The sequence below is a fragment of the Arvicanthis niloticus genome, chromosome 14, assembly GCF_011762505.2.
Source record: "Arvicanthis niloticus isolate mArvNil1 chromosome 14, mArvNil1.pat.X, whole genome shotgun sequence".
In the NCBI taxonomy this organism is placed as follows: Eukaryota; Metazoa; Chordata; class Mammalia; order Rodentia; family Muridae; genus Arvicanthis; species Arvicanthis niloticus.
In genome coordinates this window covers 42,897,742-42,917,944 of record NC_047671.1, presented here as the reverse complement: position 1 = coordinate 42,917,944, position 20,203 = coordinate 42,897,742, and the positions used below count along the sequence as shown (strand labels likewise).

The 20,203-nt window shown below is 36.9% G+C and overlaps 1 protein-coding gene across 2 annotated transcripts in view; it reads left to right on the top strand.

The window, feature by feature from the left end:
- Positions 1-20,203, top strand: part of Ythdc2 (YTH N6-methyladenosine RNA binding protein C2) — a 69,367-nt gene that overhangs the window by 5,753 nt on the left and 43,411 nt on the right. For both annotated transcript variants that reach the window (XM_034518500.2, XM_076912698.1), the window contains 7 exons: positions 241-440; positions 3,425-3,591; positions 6,122-6,224; positions 7,211-7,367; positions 10,303-10,410; positions 11,670-11,818; positions 18,268-18,403. In XM_034518500.2, the coding sequence (XP_034374391.1) occupies positions 241-440; positions 3,425-3,591; positions 6,122-6,224; positions 7,211-7,367; positions 10,303-10,410; positions 11,670-11,818; positions 18,268-18,403 (1,020 nt within the window). The remainder of the gene's footprint in view (positions 1-240; positions 441-3,424; positions 3,592-6,121; positions 6,225-7,210; positions 7,368-10,302; positions 10,411-11,669; positions 11,819-18,267; positions 18,404-20,203) is intronic.

The window sequence follows — 20,203 nt, the reverse complement described above, 5'->3', positions numbered from 1 at the left end:
TTAATTTTTATTGGTTTTTATGTGTTGTGCATCAGAAACACTTGAAAAAGACTCACTGTAAAATTACTGAAACTTGTAGCCTGTAAACTCATAGATGAGGAGGGCAGTAGCTGAGGTGCTGGGTAGTGAAGACTGTAGAGAAGAACATTCAGAGGAGCACAGGAAATTGTGTAGCTTAATTTTTAATGTGTCCTGTCACTGTTCATCATAAACTTTCTATCTGTTTATTCACTTTTGAAGAAAACCGAGAAATGAGCAAGACAAGCGGGCGACTCAACAATGGCATACCTCAAGTTCCTGTGAAAAGAGGAGAGTCTGAATTTGACTCATTCAGGCAGTCTTTACCAGTTTTTGAAAAACAAGAAGAAATTGTTAAAATAATTAAGGAAAATAAAGTAGTTTTGATTGTAGGAGAAACTGGGTCTGGAAAGACCACACAGGTTTGTTTTTTTCTTTATTGTTTTTAGAAGGAAATTGAACTTATTCCATTTTATAGTTTTATGTCAAATTTATACTATGTGTTTAAAAACAAAGCTCTGGTTATTCTACTAATAGTTATTTCATACACAAATTATTAGTGAGTGCATATAAAGAATCTATAGAAAGGAAATCTTTCAAATTACTACTATTTATTTACTTTTGAGACAGTGTCTCTCTATGTAGTTCTGTCTGTCCTGGCACTATCTAGAACAGGCTGGGTTGGAACTTACAGAGATCCTCAGTCTCTGCCTTTCCAGTACTAGGATTAAAGGCGTGTACCTCCACAGCCTGTCTGATTCTTTATTTTTAAACTAGTGCATTTGGTCTTTAAGAAACAGAAGTTATGTGATTTATTATTTCGGGAGACTGAGCCTGGAGTTCAAATTTCTATTATTTTATGTATTAGATGTGAAGTCTTCATCTAGCATTGTAACCCCATCATCATTTTAAGCCTGTTTTCATTTATAAAAAGGAACTGATACTTAGTTCATTTTAGAGTGAGATTTAGAAGTAGTCTCTACAGAATGCCTTATATAAAATACTAACTAGCTCCTACTGGTAGGATTTACTTTAATGCTAAGATGCCATTAGATTTTTTTCCTGATGTTTCTGTTCCATGAACCACAAACAGACAGAATTTAAAGAAGACTCTAGCCAATTTCAGGAAGTAAAATATTTTTTTCAGTATTTCTCCTTATCCATGTTCATAATGTAAGTGACATGGAGCTGTTATGTAGGAAATGAAAGAATTTACTCATTTTTTTGTTTAAGAAGTTTATACCTGCATATAATACATTTTAATCAAATGTACCTTTTCCTCCCCTCCAATCTCTCCCCTATCTCTGGCCATGATTTCATCCCAACTTTATGTACTCCTAAAAAACCCACTCAGTTCACATAGTATGCCTCTCAGGGGCTGCATCCTTGCAGAAAACTTTCCCTTCACCACCAGCCATCAGTGGTACTTCATGAACCCTTCTCATATCCATGCTAAGATTTCAACTGGGTTGATCTTGTGCAGATCTTATGCAAGCAGTCACAGCTACTGTGAGTTCATGTGTACAGTCGGACTGTCATGCTTAGCAAATACTGTTTGGCTGCATAAATATTTTTCCTTATCCATGTTTATAATGTAAGTGACATGGAGCTGTTATGTAGGAAATGAAAGAGTTTACTCATTTTTAGAAGAGCCTGTGGTTTTCTGTTCTGGTTACAGTGATTCCTGAGCCTTGGGGTAGGGTGTGATATTGCTGCCCTATATAGCGCTAAGCACTTCATACTCTTTTATTCTCTGCACATTGGCCAGTTGTAGGTCTCTCTCTTAATCACTCTCCACTTTGTAAAGAAGCTTCTCTGCTAGGGTTTAGAGATATACTGATCTATGGGTATAAAAATAAGAACGGGGGAACTTATTACAATATCCATTTAGCAGACTAATACTTTTTGAAATCATGTCCCAGCTGTGACCTAGCCAACTTCAGGATTTTGGCCCAGTTAGCAGTATCCGGCATGAGTTCTGTCTTATGGAGCAGGCTTTGAATCCAGTTAGTAATCAGTGGTTCACTCCCATCAAATTGACACCACTGTTGTTCCTAGTGGGCATGTCTTGCTAGGCCATGAGCTATTATAGCACATAGGGCTCACATCAGGGTAAGACTATTGATTATTTCTCCCCTGTAACATGCATAGCCTCTTTAGCACTTTGTAAACTAGTTAGTAGGGAGAATGCTTCTAGGCCAGCAGCTTGATTTTTCAATGTCCTGTGCCTCAAATATGTGGTGTCTTCAGTAATAGGGTCTTACCAAGTTCTGAGGGTAACCAACAACGGTGGCAGTAGTTTCTAATGTAATGGGATACCACTGAACAATGACTCAAAAAGATGTAACTCTACTGTTCTTTTTGAGAGAGCCTGTCATGTCTGGGAGAAGCATTGTCCTTCATTATAGGGCAACTCCATTTAAACTCCTTTTATATAATGTGTATGAATTTTAGGAAGCTTGTACAGTAGTTGGTTTTCATGTGGCAGTTTTGTAGGTCTTTAGTGTTATTTCTTCTCATACTGTCTCCTCTACCTTGCTGTCTGTTCCCCTACATCAGTTGAACCCTTCCTTTTCCAATACGTTCTACCTCCTTTCCCTTCCAACTCCCCACCCTCACTGCCCTTAGCTTACTCCCTGCTGTTGGTATCCTAATTCACACTCTAGTTATCATACATGCATGAGAGAGAATTTATAGCATTTGTCTTTTGGGGTCTGAGTTATCTCAGTATGATTTTGGACCAAATGCATGCAGTGCCCACAGAGACCAGAAGAATGTCTCAGATCCTTAGGGTCTGGAATTAAAGATGATTGTGAATTTCAGTGTGAGTGCTGGGAATTGAATGAACCCAGGTTCTCAGGAAGGATAGTGAGTGCTCTTAACTACTAAGGCATCTTTCTAGTCCCAGTAGGACTTCTTTAAATATTTATGACCCTCCTGGATTTTATTATAGAAAAGTATTTGCAACTCTAGGATTGCAGGGCATTTTTATTTTTGTGATGATTTTGATTATTAAAAACATTTCAGTGGGATTTTGTCATTTCATTGTCTTTATAGGATAATTTGGGGAAGTTAACCTACAATAGTGATCCATTAACATCCAGGATTATATTTCTCAGTATACTCTGGCCACTTTTTTGTTTACAGTAATATTTGAAGGCCTTCTTTACCTTGAATATTTCTTGTTAGATTTCATTTAAAACATTTAGGTTTAGTTTTCATTGTGAACAAAAAAACTTTTAAAACTACACTTTCTCATTGATTATTAGCAGTTATATGAGACTTATTGATTTGAAGATTAATGTCTTGACATATTATGGAAATTTGAAATTTGATTTTTATTTGGTTTGATATTTCTGAGTATGCAAAATGAATACCTTAGAGTGTTGTAAAATTTTTGGTTTAGATTCCTCAGTTCCTGTTAGATGATTGCTTTAAAAATGGCATCCCCTGCCGAATATTCTGTACTCAACCAAGACGATTAGCAGCGATTGCTGTGGCTGAAAGAGTTGCTGCAGAGAGAAGGGAGAGAATTGGTCAAACAATTGGTTATCAGATCCGCTTAGAAAGCAGGTAAAGACAGTCTTCTTACCTTTTATCATGCTTAAAGCTAGCAAAGTGTATATATTTCACTAGCTAAATGTATATAAAATAGAGGCTTAAATAATCTTGTGAAATGGAAGGGGGAAAGCCCCACCGCTAGCCAGAGAACACAGGCAATGACTGACTCTGGAGAGAGGGACAATTAAGTGGTCGTCTCTAAAACCATGAACCCATGAACAACAAAACTGGACTTAGCGGGTCATCTTAAGCTATTTGTGCACATATATGTAATAATAATAAAAAGGGTATCATTTGAGAATGTGTGGAACAGAGGAGGGCCTGGGCGGAGGGAGGAAAGGGAGGGAGAAATGACTTGCTGGGAGCCATCCCCAGCAATGGCCAGATCTCCAGAGAAGATAAGGAGTCTGAGAGGGAGGAGTGAGTCAGGCATGGGGGTCAGGGGAACTTTGCAGCCTTACTGGTCAGAGTGCTTCTCTACTTATCAGAACTAAGTAGGCAAGGATAGATTCATGTTGTTCCAAAACATAGATCATATCATTTCTGTCCCTGGACATGTGTTTTAGCTTCCTCTAGGTTTTAAGGTTAGTCATCATTAATAAACAGTGACAGAACAAAGTTATCTTTTATAGTCACTTTTCCTCATCAACCCCATAGCCCAATTTTTAAGAATCCAGAGGCATATTTTGCCAAAGCATGGCAGCTCGTTCTGAGGTTAGTAGCTCTTGAGTTTCAATGTTACTAGACAGAAAGAAAATCTCCAAACCAGCCTAGGCAGTTTGCCATGTCCGGAGCACTGTTTGATCAACCTTTAATGGTCAAAGTGTTAATTGTCATTAGGCCCAAGAAAATTCTTCAGGCCAAAGCTGCTGCAGTTATTCAGTTTCTGCTATAATACAATGTCTATATCTTTGTAGAATTTATATGTCTACTCTGTATTCTTTTGTTCCTTGGTCATATGATACCACAGTGGCCCTGTACAAGCTAACTTTTCTAAGACTGGGATGTCTTAATACTTCATTCTTTTATCATTTATCCTTACCAACTATTCTTTATCTATCAGTATAAGCCCCTGTGCAGGGCAGAGATCACTCCAGTCAATCTAATATTGTTGCTGTTTCTTTTCTTCAAGGGGCATACCATACGTGGTCTCCAGTCTTACATTCCACATAATCTTCTGAGTGTATGTTAAGAAGTGGCTTTTAATCTGATCGGCTGCCAACTTCTCTAGCCCACTGAATCTTGTTTACTTTTCTAAGCTTACTTTGTTCTGATTATCTAGTTCTGAGTAAGTTCAGGGACAGATGTTCTAAGAGAATCTTGGAACCAGATCCTCACAAGCAGATCTCTGGGTGTCTTTATTTGAGTCACAACCTCTAGGGCATATGGAAGACCTTTCTAGTGGTGTCAGATAAGGATATGTGCATGAAAGCAGGAAGGGTAGCATACTCAAGACCTTCCTGGGGAAGCTGAGCAGCAGCACTCTTGGAAGAAGGCATAAATGAATAATAAGAAATATCCATTAACCCAGTTTCCCCAAGTTGTGCAAATATGAAAAGCCCTGTAAGCATTCAGCACATGGAGATCAAGACCAAAGGTGGAAGATGGCATGCTGGTGACTGGATCATGCGGCTCAGTGCTGCTGGATCTCTGCCAAGCAGCTGTGCTGGCTTTATGCTTTCGCTGTTCCTGGTAGATGGGGCTGTGCCATATCTAATTATGTTTTATCTAATATATAAAAAATAAAAAAGTCACAGAAGACAAAAAGTTAAGTGATATTTTGCTACTGTATTCAGATATTGATACCGTATCTAAACTTAGGTTTTGAACAGCTGAGCCATAGGTATAAATCCTGATTCAGTGTCATGATCAAGTATAAGCTGTTTCATCTTGCTGAGACTTTGTTTTATATATGAGGGTACTATACCATCTAAAGTCTAGAACATTGATCTACTGAGTTGAGATAGGAACTCAGAAAATGATAGTGATTCAGTTTTAGTGATCGTGTATAACTCAGTATTCCTTATCCACCATGCTTGGGAACAAGTGTATCAGATTATAGAATATTTTGGATTTGGATATTACTGTAAAGTAAACTTTACTGCTTGAGCTTATGGAATGCCTGAAATCTGAAGCAAGACATTTGAGAATGTAGATTTCTAGATGTTTAGCCTGCTCTAGTCTTTTTGACAGTGTTAACATTTTTTTGTTTGTAGCAATAAAGTTTTTTTTCACTTGTACTGTAATTTTTTTAACCAAACTAAAAATTTTAAAGTTTTTTTTAACCTCCTTATGTTCTTTAACAACATATATAACTTAAAATCTGTTACTGATGAAATTTGTGATGGTCAGACATTATATACATATTATAACTTTTCTAACAAGTCACATATGCCGATACATTAATAATATTCAAAATAATAGTACACATATAATATTCATAATATTTGTTAAACTGTATATACAGCAAGCATTTAAAATGGTTGTATTTTAATGATGTAAAAGATTTGTAATCATGTACTTCATTTTGATTTCTAAAAAGGGTTTCGCCAAAGACACTTCTGACATTTTGCACTAATGGGGTATTGCTTCGTACATTGATGGCAGGTGATAGCACATTGTCAACTGTGACCCATGTTATTGTGGTAAGACTATTGCTGAATTTGCTGCTATGTGATACTGAGATAGCTTAATATTTAATTACCTAATGATACTTTTAGAATAAGGTAAAAAAAATGCATTACTGATTTTAGTAGATTGTGTTCAAGGTAATTTGGTATAATTATTAGAAATATATCTTATATTACATAAAGGTGCTATGACATTTGGGTTTTATGGGAGAAATAACCAAATAGGATGTCTTTTGAAAATATAATGTTCATCTATGAAAATGATTTATATAATTAGAATTTTCTAGAATTAGATTTAATCTCTATACTTAGCTTCCTAATTAATCCTTTAATGCCATAGAGTTCCTAATTGCAACTGTATACTTTAAGTCATTTAATTTTGTGGTTAAGTTGCAAAATTAATTAGCTACTTGTTAAGTAAAAACTACTCTCTTATTAAAGTATTCTAAGCTTTTTTCTAGTTTGTATCAGAAAAAAATAGACTAAGTTGTAGTAGTCTTTAATAAGCAGGTTTTAGAAGCTTTGCCTACTTGATCCCCAGTACTAACAGTTGCATGTACACAGGGGCTTTTCTGTGTCTGGTTTTCCCGTTGTTTGAGACAGGGTCGTGCTGTATTGTTTATGCTTCCATCTTGTCATCTTCTAGCTTCAGCCTCCTCAGTAGCTGAGACTGCAAAGATGTGCTGCCATGCCTAGCTAGACATATATTTAAATTGATTTTGTTCATATTAAGACTGCATTTAATAGACTGAGATAATTTAGAGTTTTTAATAGTTTTTGTAGTAGAGCCTATGAAAAAGAATAGTACTTTTTCATTTATGGTAAGTTGTTAATATACGATGATTTCTGTATCATAAATAATGCAAACTGGTCCATGATACTGATGGACTTTTCCTTATTTAATTTGAACAATATAAATCCAGCAGTGTTTTCTGTTAAAGATGAATCATCACAGTGTTTTACCTGATCCATGGTTTTGTTTCTGTTTCTGTTCATTGCAGGATGAAGTTCATGAAAGGGACCGATTCAGTGATTTTTTACTTACAAAGTTAAGAGACTTGTTGCAAAAGCACCCAACTTTGAAACTAATTCTTTCTAGTGCTGCCTTGGATGTGAATCTCTTCATAAGATATTTTGGAAGTTGTCCAGTAATATATAGTAAGACTATCTGTTATCTTCTTTAATTTCTTTGAAATAAAACTTTGCAGTGTGATTATGTTTTATTTTTTTTAACAGAAATTTAGAAATATTTTGAAGTGGAGGATATTCATTTATGCTTCCCATGAGACAGGCTTCATAGTTGTTTGTTTCTACTTTGGCCTCTTTTTTGCATCTGTAGCTCTCTGAGCTGTGTAGCAAATCCAATGATCTAACCTTAAAAAGAACTGAGCTTCCTTTTGTCCCGTGTTTCTCTTTAAACACAGCTCTGCACATTATTGCTCACTCTCTTGGAATAGTGTTCTATACTGTCCTGGTCATCCACTTGTAAATCCCAGGCTCAGGACTGTCAAACCCCACACTTATCCTTGGTTAGTGAGGTCTATTCTTAGCCACCAACATTAGGCTTCCTTTCCCTGTACACTTTACTGCTTGAGCTATACCTCTTATTTCTTTTACATTTTGTCTTGTCAACATCTGGCCCAGCTATCTCTTTATGTTGTCTCTCATCCAGAGACTGGCAGTTTGAATTTAGGCTCCCTGACTTTTGAATCTTCACTTGAATGATTTTGGTTTCAGGCCGTCTAAGTTTTGTCAGTTTTAAACGATAGATTTTCTATTAGTATTACTCACCACCTCTAAGCAGGTTGGGAGGGGCCCCTTTCCCCTCCTGACCAATCTTGCTAGAGAAGTCATTTATCCCAGTAATACCCACAACTGGAATTGAGTTCTTGTGGTTAGAAATTGTAGCCCCTTTTCTCCTGGGCTGCCTAGTTTACCTTCTGGATGTGGCTCTGCTTCCCTTCCATCTGCTAGAGAACTGTACATCCTTCCTTCTTGTTTTTGGTTTTGTTTCCCTGCATTTCAACCATACTAGGACTCCCTTTGTATGTTTTCAAAGCTCTTACTTGATTTTCTTATCTTGGTACTACTGGGTCACAGGAAGGCATCTTTTAGTCTACCATTGTATTCAGGGGTCTCTTCATCATTATTTTATGAATAGATTCATTGTACAAGTTTTCTAAAGGATAATTGATTTACAATTTTTTAATTGTTAGGAGCTGTTCACGTAGCATTTTTATTGAAAATTACATTTTATTCATTTTGTGTGTGTGTGTATGCACAAAGGCCATAGTATTTGAGTGCAGGTCATAGGGCAGCTTGTGAGAATTGGTTCTCTCCTGTCTAATGTGGACTCCCATTTACGAATTCTTAACAATGTTATTTTGGCACTGATTTAATTACTAAGCCCAGTATTTAGATTTTAGGCAAAAGTTATATATATATATTTATATAAAAGTTATATATATAAAGTTTTATATTATATATAAATATATATATATATATATATATATATATATATATATTCTCTATGACATCTCATGGTTTTGTGTGTGTGTGTGAATTCTCAGATCTCTGGGATCACTGCTTCTTGAGTCTTGTTCTTCATTATCGTGTTTTCTCTCTGGGCTTCTCTTAATTCGCATGTACTGATATATTGGTATTTTTTAGCTTTTATTTCCTTAATCTCTTTCCTCTCTGTTTTTATTCATTATTATTTCCTTCTCCCTGCTTTATTTGTTACAACTCTACTAGCCATTTCAGATGCATTTAATCCGCCCCTCCCCTTTAATGTTGGTGGTTTCTATTTTCTGTTGTATACTGATGATTGTTCTTCAGAGTTTTGAATGTAGAATTTATAGACATCACTTCTAATATGCCCAAAGCTGAAAATTTAATGTAAATTATGGTTTTAATCTTGCTTTGCATATTTTGGGTGATACCTAAAGTCGCCTAAGTTTCAAAGTTGTACATTTGTCTGATAATATTAATAACATTTGATTGGATGATTAAGCACATAAAGTTGAAACCTGTGCTAATTGAGAGTTTGATTTGACTTTTCACCTTTGATAAGTGTGAAAAGAAATGTCAGCTTTCACTGGCCAATTTATTTCTCTTTAGCTTTCCTTGTTTGTCAGAGAAACATTCTTGTTGGGCAAGCTGACATAAAAAGAAATTATTTTCATAATAAATTTAATTATGATCTCACTTCATTTTACTTTCTCTTTCAATATATCTAGGTTTTTAATTTTTTAAAAATCTTCATTGTCATTATTATTTAACCTGACTTCATGTATTGCCTGACCTACTATACGTGATGCTGCCTGGTATGGTTTTATTCTGGTTTTTAAAAATTTATTTTCTAAGTTATCATTGTGGTTCTTTCTGAAGTGAAACTTGGTTGATGTTCAGCACACTCTGAATCTTGAATGACCTTTATTTCAGGACACAGACCCTTACTATGACTTCATTCATTTCTCTGCCTTTAATTTCTCTCTTATTCTTCTACTTACCTTTTAGTTTCTTGAAAATAGCCTCATTTTTGGTTTTACTCTGATGACTTTGTATTTTCTTCATATATTATTTACTTTCTGTGAAGCCAATTGTTTTGTCTCCTTCCTCATGAATCAGTAAAAATATTTTCTTGGCGTGGTCACTTCCCTCTGTGGTATACTGTAATAACATTCTGTACTACTTCTTTCTTGTTGGTCTTCGTTGTCAGACTTTGCACAGCATTCTGTTTCCATTTTTTTTTTCATGTTATTGGTCTTCCCTGTCTCATGGAAGTAGGAAGTACTGCTGTCTGTACTTAGCAGAGTGTTCCTGCTTCCTGATGGGATGCCAGGCTCATGGGAAGTAGGTAGTAAACAGTAGGGGAAAGCATGTGAGCACTTGTCTAGAATGTGAAGCCAGTTGTTCATTCTAGAAAGCTGTCTATAGAGAAAACTTAGCATTAACAGGAGGTGTTAGAAGAGTCACTGGAGCTTTGCAACAGCTTTTGCGTAGTGCAAGATGCTTCATTAAATGTGAGAATTCTGTTTTGTGAATTATCTATAGGATGCAAATTGGATATTTAAAAATGTTTATTTTTTAGTACAGGGAAGACCATTTGAAGTAAAAGAAATGTTTCTGGAAGATATTTTAAGAACTACTGGATATACCAACAAAGAAATGTTAAAGTACAAAAAAGAAAAGCAACGAGGTAGGGTTTTTGCTTTTAAGAAATTTGCTATTGAAAATTATTTCTGTAATGATTACATTATAAGTTTACCTTATATATCTTAAGCTTACAGAAGAACTAGTACACTTGAACATATTTTTCTCTTGCATATAATTAGATGAAAAATGTGATTATTGCCCCAAATACACTTTTTAAAGATTTGTTTATTGTTATTACATGTGTGAGTGTTTTGCCCACATGTATGTCTGTGCACCATAAGCATGTTGTGCCAGGAAAGATTATAGAATTGGGATGCTGGGATGCATGCTGGGATTGAGAGCATTGAATGTGTTTGAATCCCGAATCATAATCAGTGTTTTAAGAAAGCAGCGAGTTACATGCTGTTCCCCACAGCTTACCTTAGTAGGTGCGATTAAGAAGTAGATGGGAGAGAGCTGAAGGATTGTTTATTGATGACAGTAGGCTTATTTTTCTTGAAAATATCAAGCTTTCCAATTTTTAAAACTTATTTTTAAACATAATCTCACTTTATAGCTCAGATAGGCCTGAAACTTGGTTAATCTTTTTTCTCTGCCTACTAAATGTTAGAATTGCAGCATGTTCTCTATTCCCAGAAAAATTTCCAAACTGGTATTGTTATAGGGTTGCCCTTTATTTTCATTTTATCAATGTTTGCCTTAAAAAAAAATCTTACAGTAGCATTCTGTGTTTCAGTGTATAAAGTATTTGGAGTTTATATTCCTTCCTATAGTATACTTGGTTGTACTTGTTTCTTTGTTTACTATTTATGATTATGGGCACATAACTCTTGATTCTCCACTTGAATATATAATTAACAATTCCCTCTATCACTGCAAAAGTACATCATGTCTTACATGTAAATTATGAAACTTGTAGATGTTAAAACGTTTGGAACTTCTGATTTCTTGTATGTCAAACAATTGACATGATGATATAAGTTTAATAAATAATTTAATACAAAGTGCTATATGAGTATTAGGCATTAATTTATATAGTAGATACATTATGGGTAAAGATGCTGTTTCTGAAATTCTGGATTAGAAACAAATTTCTTACTGATAGAAGAATGATTTTATGTAGCTTCATATGTCCTATGTTACAACATAACTTTATGAAAGACTCACTGTATTTTTTAAAAGTGACTCCAGAGTAAAGCCAACTTTTAAGTGATATGACATTCACTTAGGTTTATTGGTTTAAGCAAAGGAACACATTATCAAATGGAAAGGACTAAGTACTTTTTTTTCTTCCATATTTAGAGGAGAAACAACAGACCACCCTCACAGAATGGTACTCGGCTCAAGAGAATACTTTCAAGCCTGAATCTCAGAGACAGAGAGCTGTTGCCAGTGTGTCTGAAGAGTATGACTTACTGGATGATGGAGGTGATGCTGTCTTCAGTCAGCTGGTAAGATACTACTGGTTCATAATGATATTTTGAGGAAAATTTTATAGGTTAAACAATTTTAATGAGGTAATAATACTTTTTTATTTTGTTATTTTAGGGTAATTTTCTTTGTTTTAGACTATAACATATTTTCAAAATAATCTAATTCTTTTTAAAAAGAAGGTTTGGGGATTAAATCTTGGGCCTTGTAAGCACTTTATTCCTGAGCTATACTTATGATCCCAAACTTTGTCTTTAGAAGAATAATTTAGCTATTAAAAAAAAAGATGTGTTTATTTTTATTTTATGTGTAAGATTGTTTTGCCTGCATGTATTTGTGTGCATATCAGTGCAGATACTCTGGAGGCCGAGGGATGGGATCCTCTGGAGCTGGAGTTGCAGGTGACTATGAGCCACCCTGTAAATGCTGCTGGGAGCCGAACTTGGGTCCTCTGTAAAAGCTGCAGGTGCTCTTAATTGCAGAACCAGCTCTCCAGCCCTAAATTTAGCACATTTTTAAAATGAGAAGCTAGATAATGTTTAACATTATATATTAGTATTTTAATTCTGATATATTGATATATACTTGAGTTATAAAAGAGACTTCTGAAGGATGTTTTAAAATTGTTTAGTGAAGGGAAGATCCTTTGAGTTAGCAATCAGCATTTTGACATTTTGGCTATGATCCTAGTCTTTAATGGCTGAGCAATCTCTCCAGTCCATGATTTTTACTGTGTAAAATAGTGGTTTTAAGAACCACATTGGACATTATACATATGAAGAGCTTCTAAAGCTTGGTGAAATCTGTTTCCTTGCCAGCAGCACTTTGGTGGGGCGGCAGAGGGATTGGAGTAGGGAAAGGAATTCTTTGGGGCTTTTGAGACAGCCCAAGTTCTCTGGAACTTGCCAATACAAGGAAACTTCTTTCTTCTGCCTCAACTTCTTGAGTTGCTGGGATTATAAATGAGAGCTTCTCCTGTACTTGTTATAGATAAGAATCTGGTTTTAATATTAAGAAGTTCTAGGGTAATGTTTTCTCTCATGTACCTGGAAAAGAAACCTGTATTTTTACCAGTATACCACCAAACACAATTAGTTCATGTGGCTAGATCATAGTACTTTGCTGACAAAATCACTTTCAGATAAAAAAATTATTGTAATACAATATTATGAAAGATAATGTTTGAAAGATGAAACTAGTGATATTTTATATAATAGTGTATGCATGTTATATGTTTTTTACTTCTGATGATTGTAGCCATTGTCCTTGCAGCAAATACATTTTTTTAAAACTTTTTATTGTTTCTTCGTGAATTTCACATCATGCTGCACCCCAGTCCTAGGGTTTTCCTCATGCTGGCCCTTCACCCTTTCAACCTCTCCTGAAAACAAAACAAAACAAAAACAAACGAACAAAAAAATCAACACACACACACACATACACACACACACACACACCACCACCACCACCAACAACAACAACAAGAAGAAAAAAACAAAGCATAGGAAACATCTCATCATGGAAGCCATCTCACAGTGTGTCTCACAGTATGTCTACACATCGTCATTGGTCTGGTTTGAGATCTCTGGGTTCTGTGACATTATAAATATTGGATCCTCATCGGGACTCTTCCCAATTATTCTGATGTTGCCCTGTGTCATGGAGATCTGCAGTTTTGGATCAGGATGTCCCAAGTGTTCTTTTTTTTTTCTTATGTAGTTCTTGTTATCTTACAGCTCTTATTATTCCATAGCAACAAATTATTTCTTTGTACTAAATTTCTTTTTTTTTTAATTTTTTTATTAGATATTTTATTTACACTTCAGATGCCATCCCCTTTCCCCATTCCCTCCCCCTTAGAAAACCCCTATCCCATGCCCCCTTTTCCTTTTTGCATTTATACATTTTTTTTAAAAATAATGTTAATCATAAGCGTTATAAGTTTGGAATTGTTCAATCAGAGGTGTAACCCACTGACCAACCTAGATATAACAACTATCTTTGACTGGTGGAAATACATGAATATCTGCCTCCCTGTCTCCCCCCTCTTTCTCTCTTTCATCACCTAGCTTCTCCTCTCCTTCTTCTTCTCTTCTTACTCCTTTTCTTCCTCTCAGTACTCCTCCTACCTTAGCTCCTCCTACACATCACCCTTCCTGTTAAAATGAAACTTTTCTTTCAAAATACAATTAGAGCATAATTATGCCAATTTGTACCAGTGAGGTACAAGATAGTCTTAATACCCCGTCCATCCTTTTGTTGACTAACCAGCACCTCTGTCATCTATCCTAACTAAAACATTTAGTTCTGAACCTGGCTTTAGGATGAATGTCAGCTGACAACCATCCACTCAAATCTTTTCTCTTACGGTAAATAGCTATAAGTTTTCAACCCCGTCAGAAATCCAGAATGACTGAGTTAACTATAATTGTGGGAAACACAAAGCATAGCTTCTAAAACTTAGCCAATTTATAGAGACCTCTGAACACCTGAAAAGCCCCTATACTACTGAACGTTGGAGCATCAAATTTTCAGCCTTCTGGCCCAGAATCATCTGACAGACCTTGGTGATGCAGGATTATTAAGGACTGATTACTCTGTCTAGGCAGATATAATCAGTCGACTATTCTGCATGTGTGTCCTTTTCTGGACAGTAATTTGTAGATGGAGAGAGGCAATTCTTGCCTAGTGGCTGTTACCAAACAACTGGAGTAACTCCAAGGATGCTCAATTTCTTCTTAGAATCCACGACAGGAAGCTGTCAGGAGCAGACAGGTCTCTAATCAATGTGAACATTAATATATAAATATTTGTAGCGTCAGTTCTATGGACTTCTGATGTTTTGAAAACCAACTATCCATGTAAGGTAACCTGGACTGTTGTCTGTTCACTCCTCTCAGCTGTTTCTAAATAAAATATGGAAAACATCCTAACAATAAACTCAAAAATATGAATTTGCTATAGTCCCTTAACTCATAGGTTAACCGTCCCAAATCAGTTAAAAAAGTTAAAAAAAAGGGCTGGGTCTAGGCATTGTATTCCTAAATGTGTTATACAGGCACAATGCCCATGAGCGTATCAATATTCATCTCATTTTTATATTAATAAGAGGCTCGTACCAATGAAAACCTTAAATTTGAGGTCAAAGTAAATTTTGTACCATTTAAGAAATTATAACTTCATCTTGATAATAATTATACAGATTTCTACCAATAGGTTATGGCTATGCAATAAGTACTAGCTAATCCCCCCCCCCCTTCCAACAAAACCACTACTTGTCCCTAGAAAGACAGACCATTATTAACCACATTAGTCCCCAAGCTCAGGGAATAGGGGCGCTGACTCTTCTTTAACTTCTTCAAGCTGATTAAGGGCGTTGAGATTTTAGAAGAGGGGTGGGGGGGAAGAATAAGTTGATAAGCCTCTGATGCTGTGTCTTCACTGAATCCAGATGGAATTACAGGACATCAGAGGTTTGGGCAGGTCTGCTCAGTATGCTTGATGAGTAGATACACCAAGGCTGTGTATTCTGCAATATACAATTCTCAGAACAAGTTTTAGTATCAAGAAAAAAAAAAAAATTCCCACCCCCAGGGGGCTGACATTTTTTTTTAAAGATGTTGGTTCTGAAGACTTTTTTTTTCCGCTTGTTAAAATTGGTTGTAGTATTTACTTTTCAGATTTTATCCCCGTAGCCTACTTCCTCCCACTACCCAGAAACCTATCCCATCCCCCTCCTCATGCTTCTGAGGCAGTGACTGCACCTACCTCCCTCACTATCCCCTCCCTGCCCTCACATTCTCCCCCCCCCACCCCCCGTGTGTTCATTTTTTTTTTTTTTATGGGACCAAGAAACTCCTCTCCCACCTATGTCCGACAAGGCCATCCTCCCCTACATATACCTCTGGAGTCTTGGGTCCCTCCCTATGTGTTCCCAGGCTGGTGGTTTAGACCCTGGGGGGCTCTGGTTGTTTGGTATTGTTGCTTTCCACCTGGGGTCACTAACACTTTCTGCTCCATCAGTCCTCTCACTAAGTTCTCCATTGGAAAACCCCTGATCATATCAGTGGTTAATTGTGAACATTGTCCTCTGAGTGTGTTAGTCTTTGGCTGACCTCTAAGGAGACAGCTATATCATGTTCCTCACATTATGCACTTCCAGCCATCCACAACAGTGTTTAGATTAGGTGGCTGTACATGGGGTGAATACCCAGGTGGAATGGTCTCCTGATGGCCCCTCCTTCAGTTTCTGTCCCATGTTTTGTTTCCCTATTTGCTCCCTTGAGCATTTTTGTTTCTCATTCTAAGTAGAACTGAGGCATCCCCTCTTGGTCTTCCTTCTTCATGAGCTTCATGTGGTCTGTGGGTTGAGTCTTCCCTAATCCAAGCTTTTGGGCTAACATCCATGGAGATATGTTTGTGTAACTATCTTCTTTTGAGGTTTTTAGAAGATTACTTTCTTGCTTTTTCTAGGTTGTAGTTTCCCTCCTTGTGTTGGAGTTTTCCACCAATTATTCTTTGAAGTGCTGGATTTGTGTTGAGATACTGTCTAAATTTGGATTTGTCATGGAATATTTTGGTTTCTCCATCAATAATGATTGACAGTTTTGCTGGGTATAGTAGTCTGGGCTGGCATTTGTGTTCTTTTATAGGGTCTGTATGATATCGGTCCAGGATCTTCTGGCTTTTATGGTCTCTGGTGAGAAGTCTGGTGTAATTCTTATAGGTCTGCCTTTATATGTTACTTTGCCTTTTTCCCTTACTGCTTTTAGTATTTTTTCTTTGTTTTGTACATTTGATGTTTTGACTATTATATGGCGGGAAGTATTTCTTTTCTGGTCTAAACTATTTGGAGTTCTGTAAGCTTCTTGTATATTTATGGACATCTCTTTCTTTAGGTTAGGGAAGTTTTCCTCTATAATTTTGTTGAGGATATTTACTGGTCCTTTTAGTTGGGAGTCTTTCCCCTCATCTATACCTATTATCCTTAGGTTTGGCCTTCTCATTGTGTCTTGGATTTCTTGTATATTTTGGGTTAGTAGCTTTTTGTATTTTGCATTTTCTTTGACAGTTGTGTCAATGTTTTTCATGGTATCTTCTGCACATGAGATTCTCTCTTCCATCTCTTGTATTCTGTTGGTGATACTTGTGTCTATGACTCCTGATCTTTTTTTTAGGTTTTCTATCTCCAGGGTATTGTCCCTTTGTGATTTCTTTATTGTTTCTACTTCCATTTTTAGATCCTGCATGGTTCTGTTTAATTCCTTTTCCCGTTTGGTTGCATTTTCTTGCAATTCCTTAAGGGATTTTTGTGTTTCCTCTTTAAGGGTTTCTATCTGTCTACCAGTGCTCTCCTTAAGTTCTTTGAGAGTGTTATTTATGTCTTTCTTAAAGCCCTCTATCATCATCATGAGAAGTGATTTTAATTCTGATTCCTGCTTTTCTGGTGTGATGGGGTGTTCAGGGCTTGCTCTGATGGGGGAGCTGGGTTCTGATGATGCCATGTAACTTTGGTTTCTGTTGCTTACGTTCTTACTCTTGCCTTTTGCCATCTGGTTAACTCTAGTGCTGCCTGTACTTGCTGTCTCTGACTGGAGCCTGTCTTTCTAGTTATCTAGCTTGTGTCTGATCTCCTAGGGGTCCAGATGTCTCTGTGATCTTTTCCAGCTGCACTGATTACAGTGGTAACTCTAGGATGCCTCAGGATATGGTGCCTCCAAGGTAGTAGTCCTGCTAGGTGTCTGCTGTTCTGGGTGCAGTGTCTCCTCTAGAATATCTCAGGATATGTTGTCTGAAGCTCTGAGTTCATTTGTTCTTCTGTGGCTCTGGATTGAGTGGACCTTCCAGTATGTCTCAGGTGGAATCCGGGGTCCACACAACAGCAGACCTGGCAGAGGTCTGATCCAGGCCTCAGATCTGAGAACTACTTTCTAAGACACTGTCCAAGTTAGAGCGCCTGGGATCCCTGCTTCCTCTGGGTTCTTGGAGGTTGGGGACAGAGCTGTCACCCAAGATCTGCTCAGTGCTCTGGCCCAGACTGGAAGGAACCAGTGTTCCGGGCCGGGAGTGACTTTCTGGGTTTTTTTGGTTCCCAGTTACTCCCTGTTTAGGGCGGGCCCTGCTGTCTGCTTACCTAAGATACTCCCTAAGTTAGAACGCCTGGGATCCCCACTTCCTCTGGGTTCTTGGATGTTGGGGGCAGAGCTGCCACCCAAGATCTGCTCAGTGCTCTGGCCCAGATCGGAAGATGTACTACCCAAGTGTTCTTAGATGATACAGATTTTGGGTGGACCAATTCAGAGCCCTGGATCTGGCATGGGTGGTAGCTGAACCTGGCAGCAGTTGGCTCTCCCTTATCCACCTCACCAGAGCAATATCTCCAGCACTGTTATGGTAAGGCTGCCTAAAATGCAAACAAATATTAAGCAATTAGACAATTTATAATCTTTGCTTTTTTTGTTTTTAAAAGACAGAAAAAGATGTGAATTGCCTTGAACCATGGCTAATCAAGGAAATGGATGCCTGCCTTTCTGACATATGGCTGCATAAAGATGTTGATGCTTTTGCTCAGGTCTTTCATCTTATTTTAACTGAAAATGTTAGTGGTAAGTTTATTTAAATTAAAATTTTCTCTTGCCATTATTTGTGGTACAAATACAGTCTAATTTAAAAAGTATGCATGACACATTTTATTTACTATCATTAATTTTATTTTGGAGTGCCTTATATTGTTTCAGATTTTGTTAGTGTCTCCAGAGTAATTTCCTAAACTCTTCACAGATATGACAGTTATTTACAAAAATGGTTTTATAAATTTGTGTTGTATGTTTCCATGTAATCTGGTCCTTAACTCTGTGCTGCAGGAAAAAAAAAAATATCTCAAAGAGGTTCGTGATTGAAAAAGAAATGGACAAAAAATGGGTAATAACTTTGGGATTCCTTGGATCATTTAGTAAATTATGAATTTTTTTACATTGAAGTGTATGGGCTCAGGTTCTGATCTACATATACTCACAAACTTTATATCATATGATATGTCTTCATTAATAAGTTATCCTTATTTAACTAATTGACTTTGATGGATATTGGCAACCAGATATGAACAGATACAACTCTGTAGGCTTCTAGGCACCATTATAATTATTAACCATTCTGTTTTTGTTTTTTGTTTTTTTGTTTTTTTGTTTTTTTTTTTTTTAAAAAAAAACCACTTTCTTCAGCTTCTGATGTTTCAACTTGGCTTTTTTAAAAAAAAAAAAAATTAATCTATTCTAGGTTTTCCTGGCAGAAAGTACTCTCCTCCCCCCCCCCCACAAGCCTCATCTTCAAGTACATAGACCTCAATTTTAGAACCTTCATTTTACTATTTCTATTTACATTTATTCTTTAAATGGATCTCATCTGTTAATGGCTATAATGGTTAGCTTTAATTGTCAATTTGACCCAATCTTAAATCACCTGGGAAAGAGATTCTTAATGAGTGATTATCTACATTGGGCTGGTCTGTGAGAGGATTGCCGTGATTGATGTAGGAAGTACACAGCCCACTGTGGGCAGCACAACTGGCCTAGTTTTCCATTGCTTCCAATAATAGTGTGAAGGAAAAAAAAAAAAAAAAAAAAAAAAAAAAACCAAACAAAGACCCTCAAAATCCTTTCCACAATTGGGACTGTTGTGGCTTTAAATTGGAAATGTCAACTCTATGCTCATGTATTTGAATATTTGGTCCCTGCCTGTGGCACTGCTTAGGAGGCTGTGGAACCTTTAGGAGGTTGAACCTTATTACAGGAAGTTGAACACTGTGGGTGGACCTTGAGGTTTTATTTTATAGCCCAGCCCTGCCTCCCATCCTGCTTCTTACTGCCAAATGTGAGCAGATGGTCTCATGCTCTTCCACCGCACCAATGAGCCACAGCCATGTCCTCACCTCACCTCCAGGATGGACTGTTTCTGGACTCATAAACCATGAGCCAGAATAAACCTTTATTCCCTTACCTTGCTCATTGTCAGGCACTGGATCCTAGAGAAGAGTAGCTGAACCAGTGCCTCCGCTGCCTTCCTAAGCTCATTTTCCAGCACTCTTCTTTTTGTTCTCTGTTCTGCAGGTGCACGAGTTGTTTTTCTACATTCTCACTATATTTTATTGTGTGTGCGTGCTTGTGTGTGTTTGGGTTCACACATGCTATGGTCTATGTTTGAAGGTCAAAAACAAGTTGTAGGAGTTGGCTCTGTCTTTCCTCCTTGTAGGTTCTGAGGATGTACCTAGTTTTCAGGTCAGGCCTGGTGGGCAGTCGTCTTTCCCTGCTAAGCCATTTCACTGGCCCTGTTTTCCTTGTATTTGCTGATACATTCCTGTCTTTTACCCTTTAATTTTATTTAATTTTACCTGGAATCCTGACTACAGA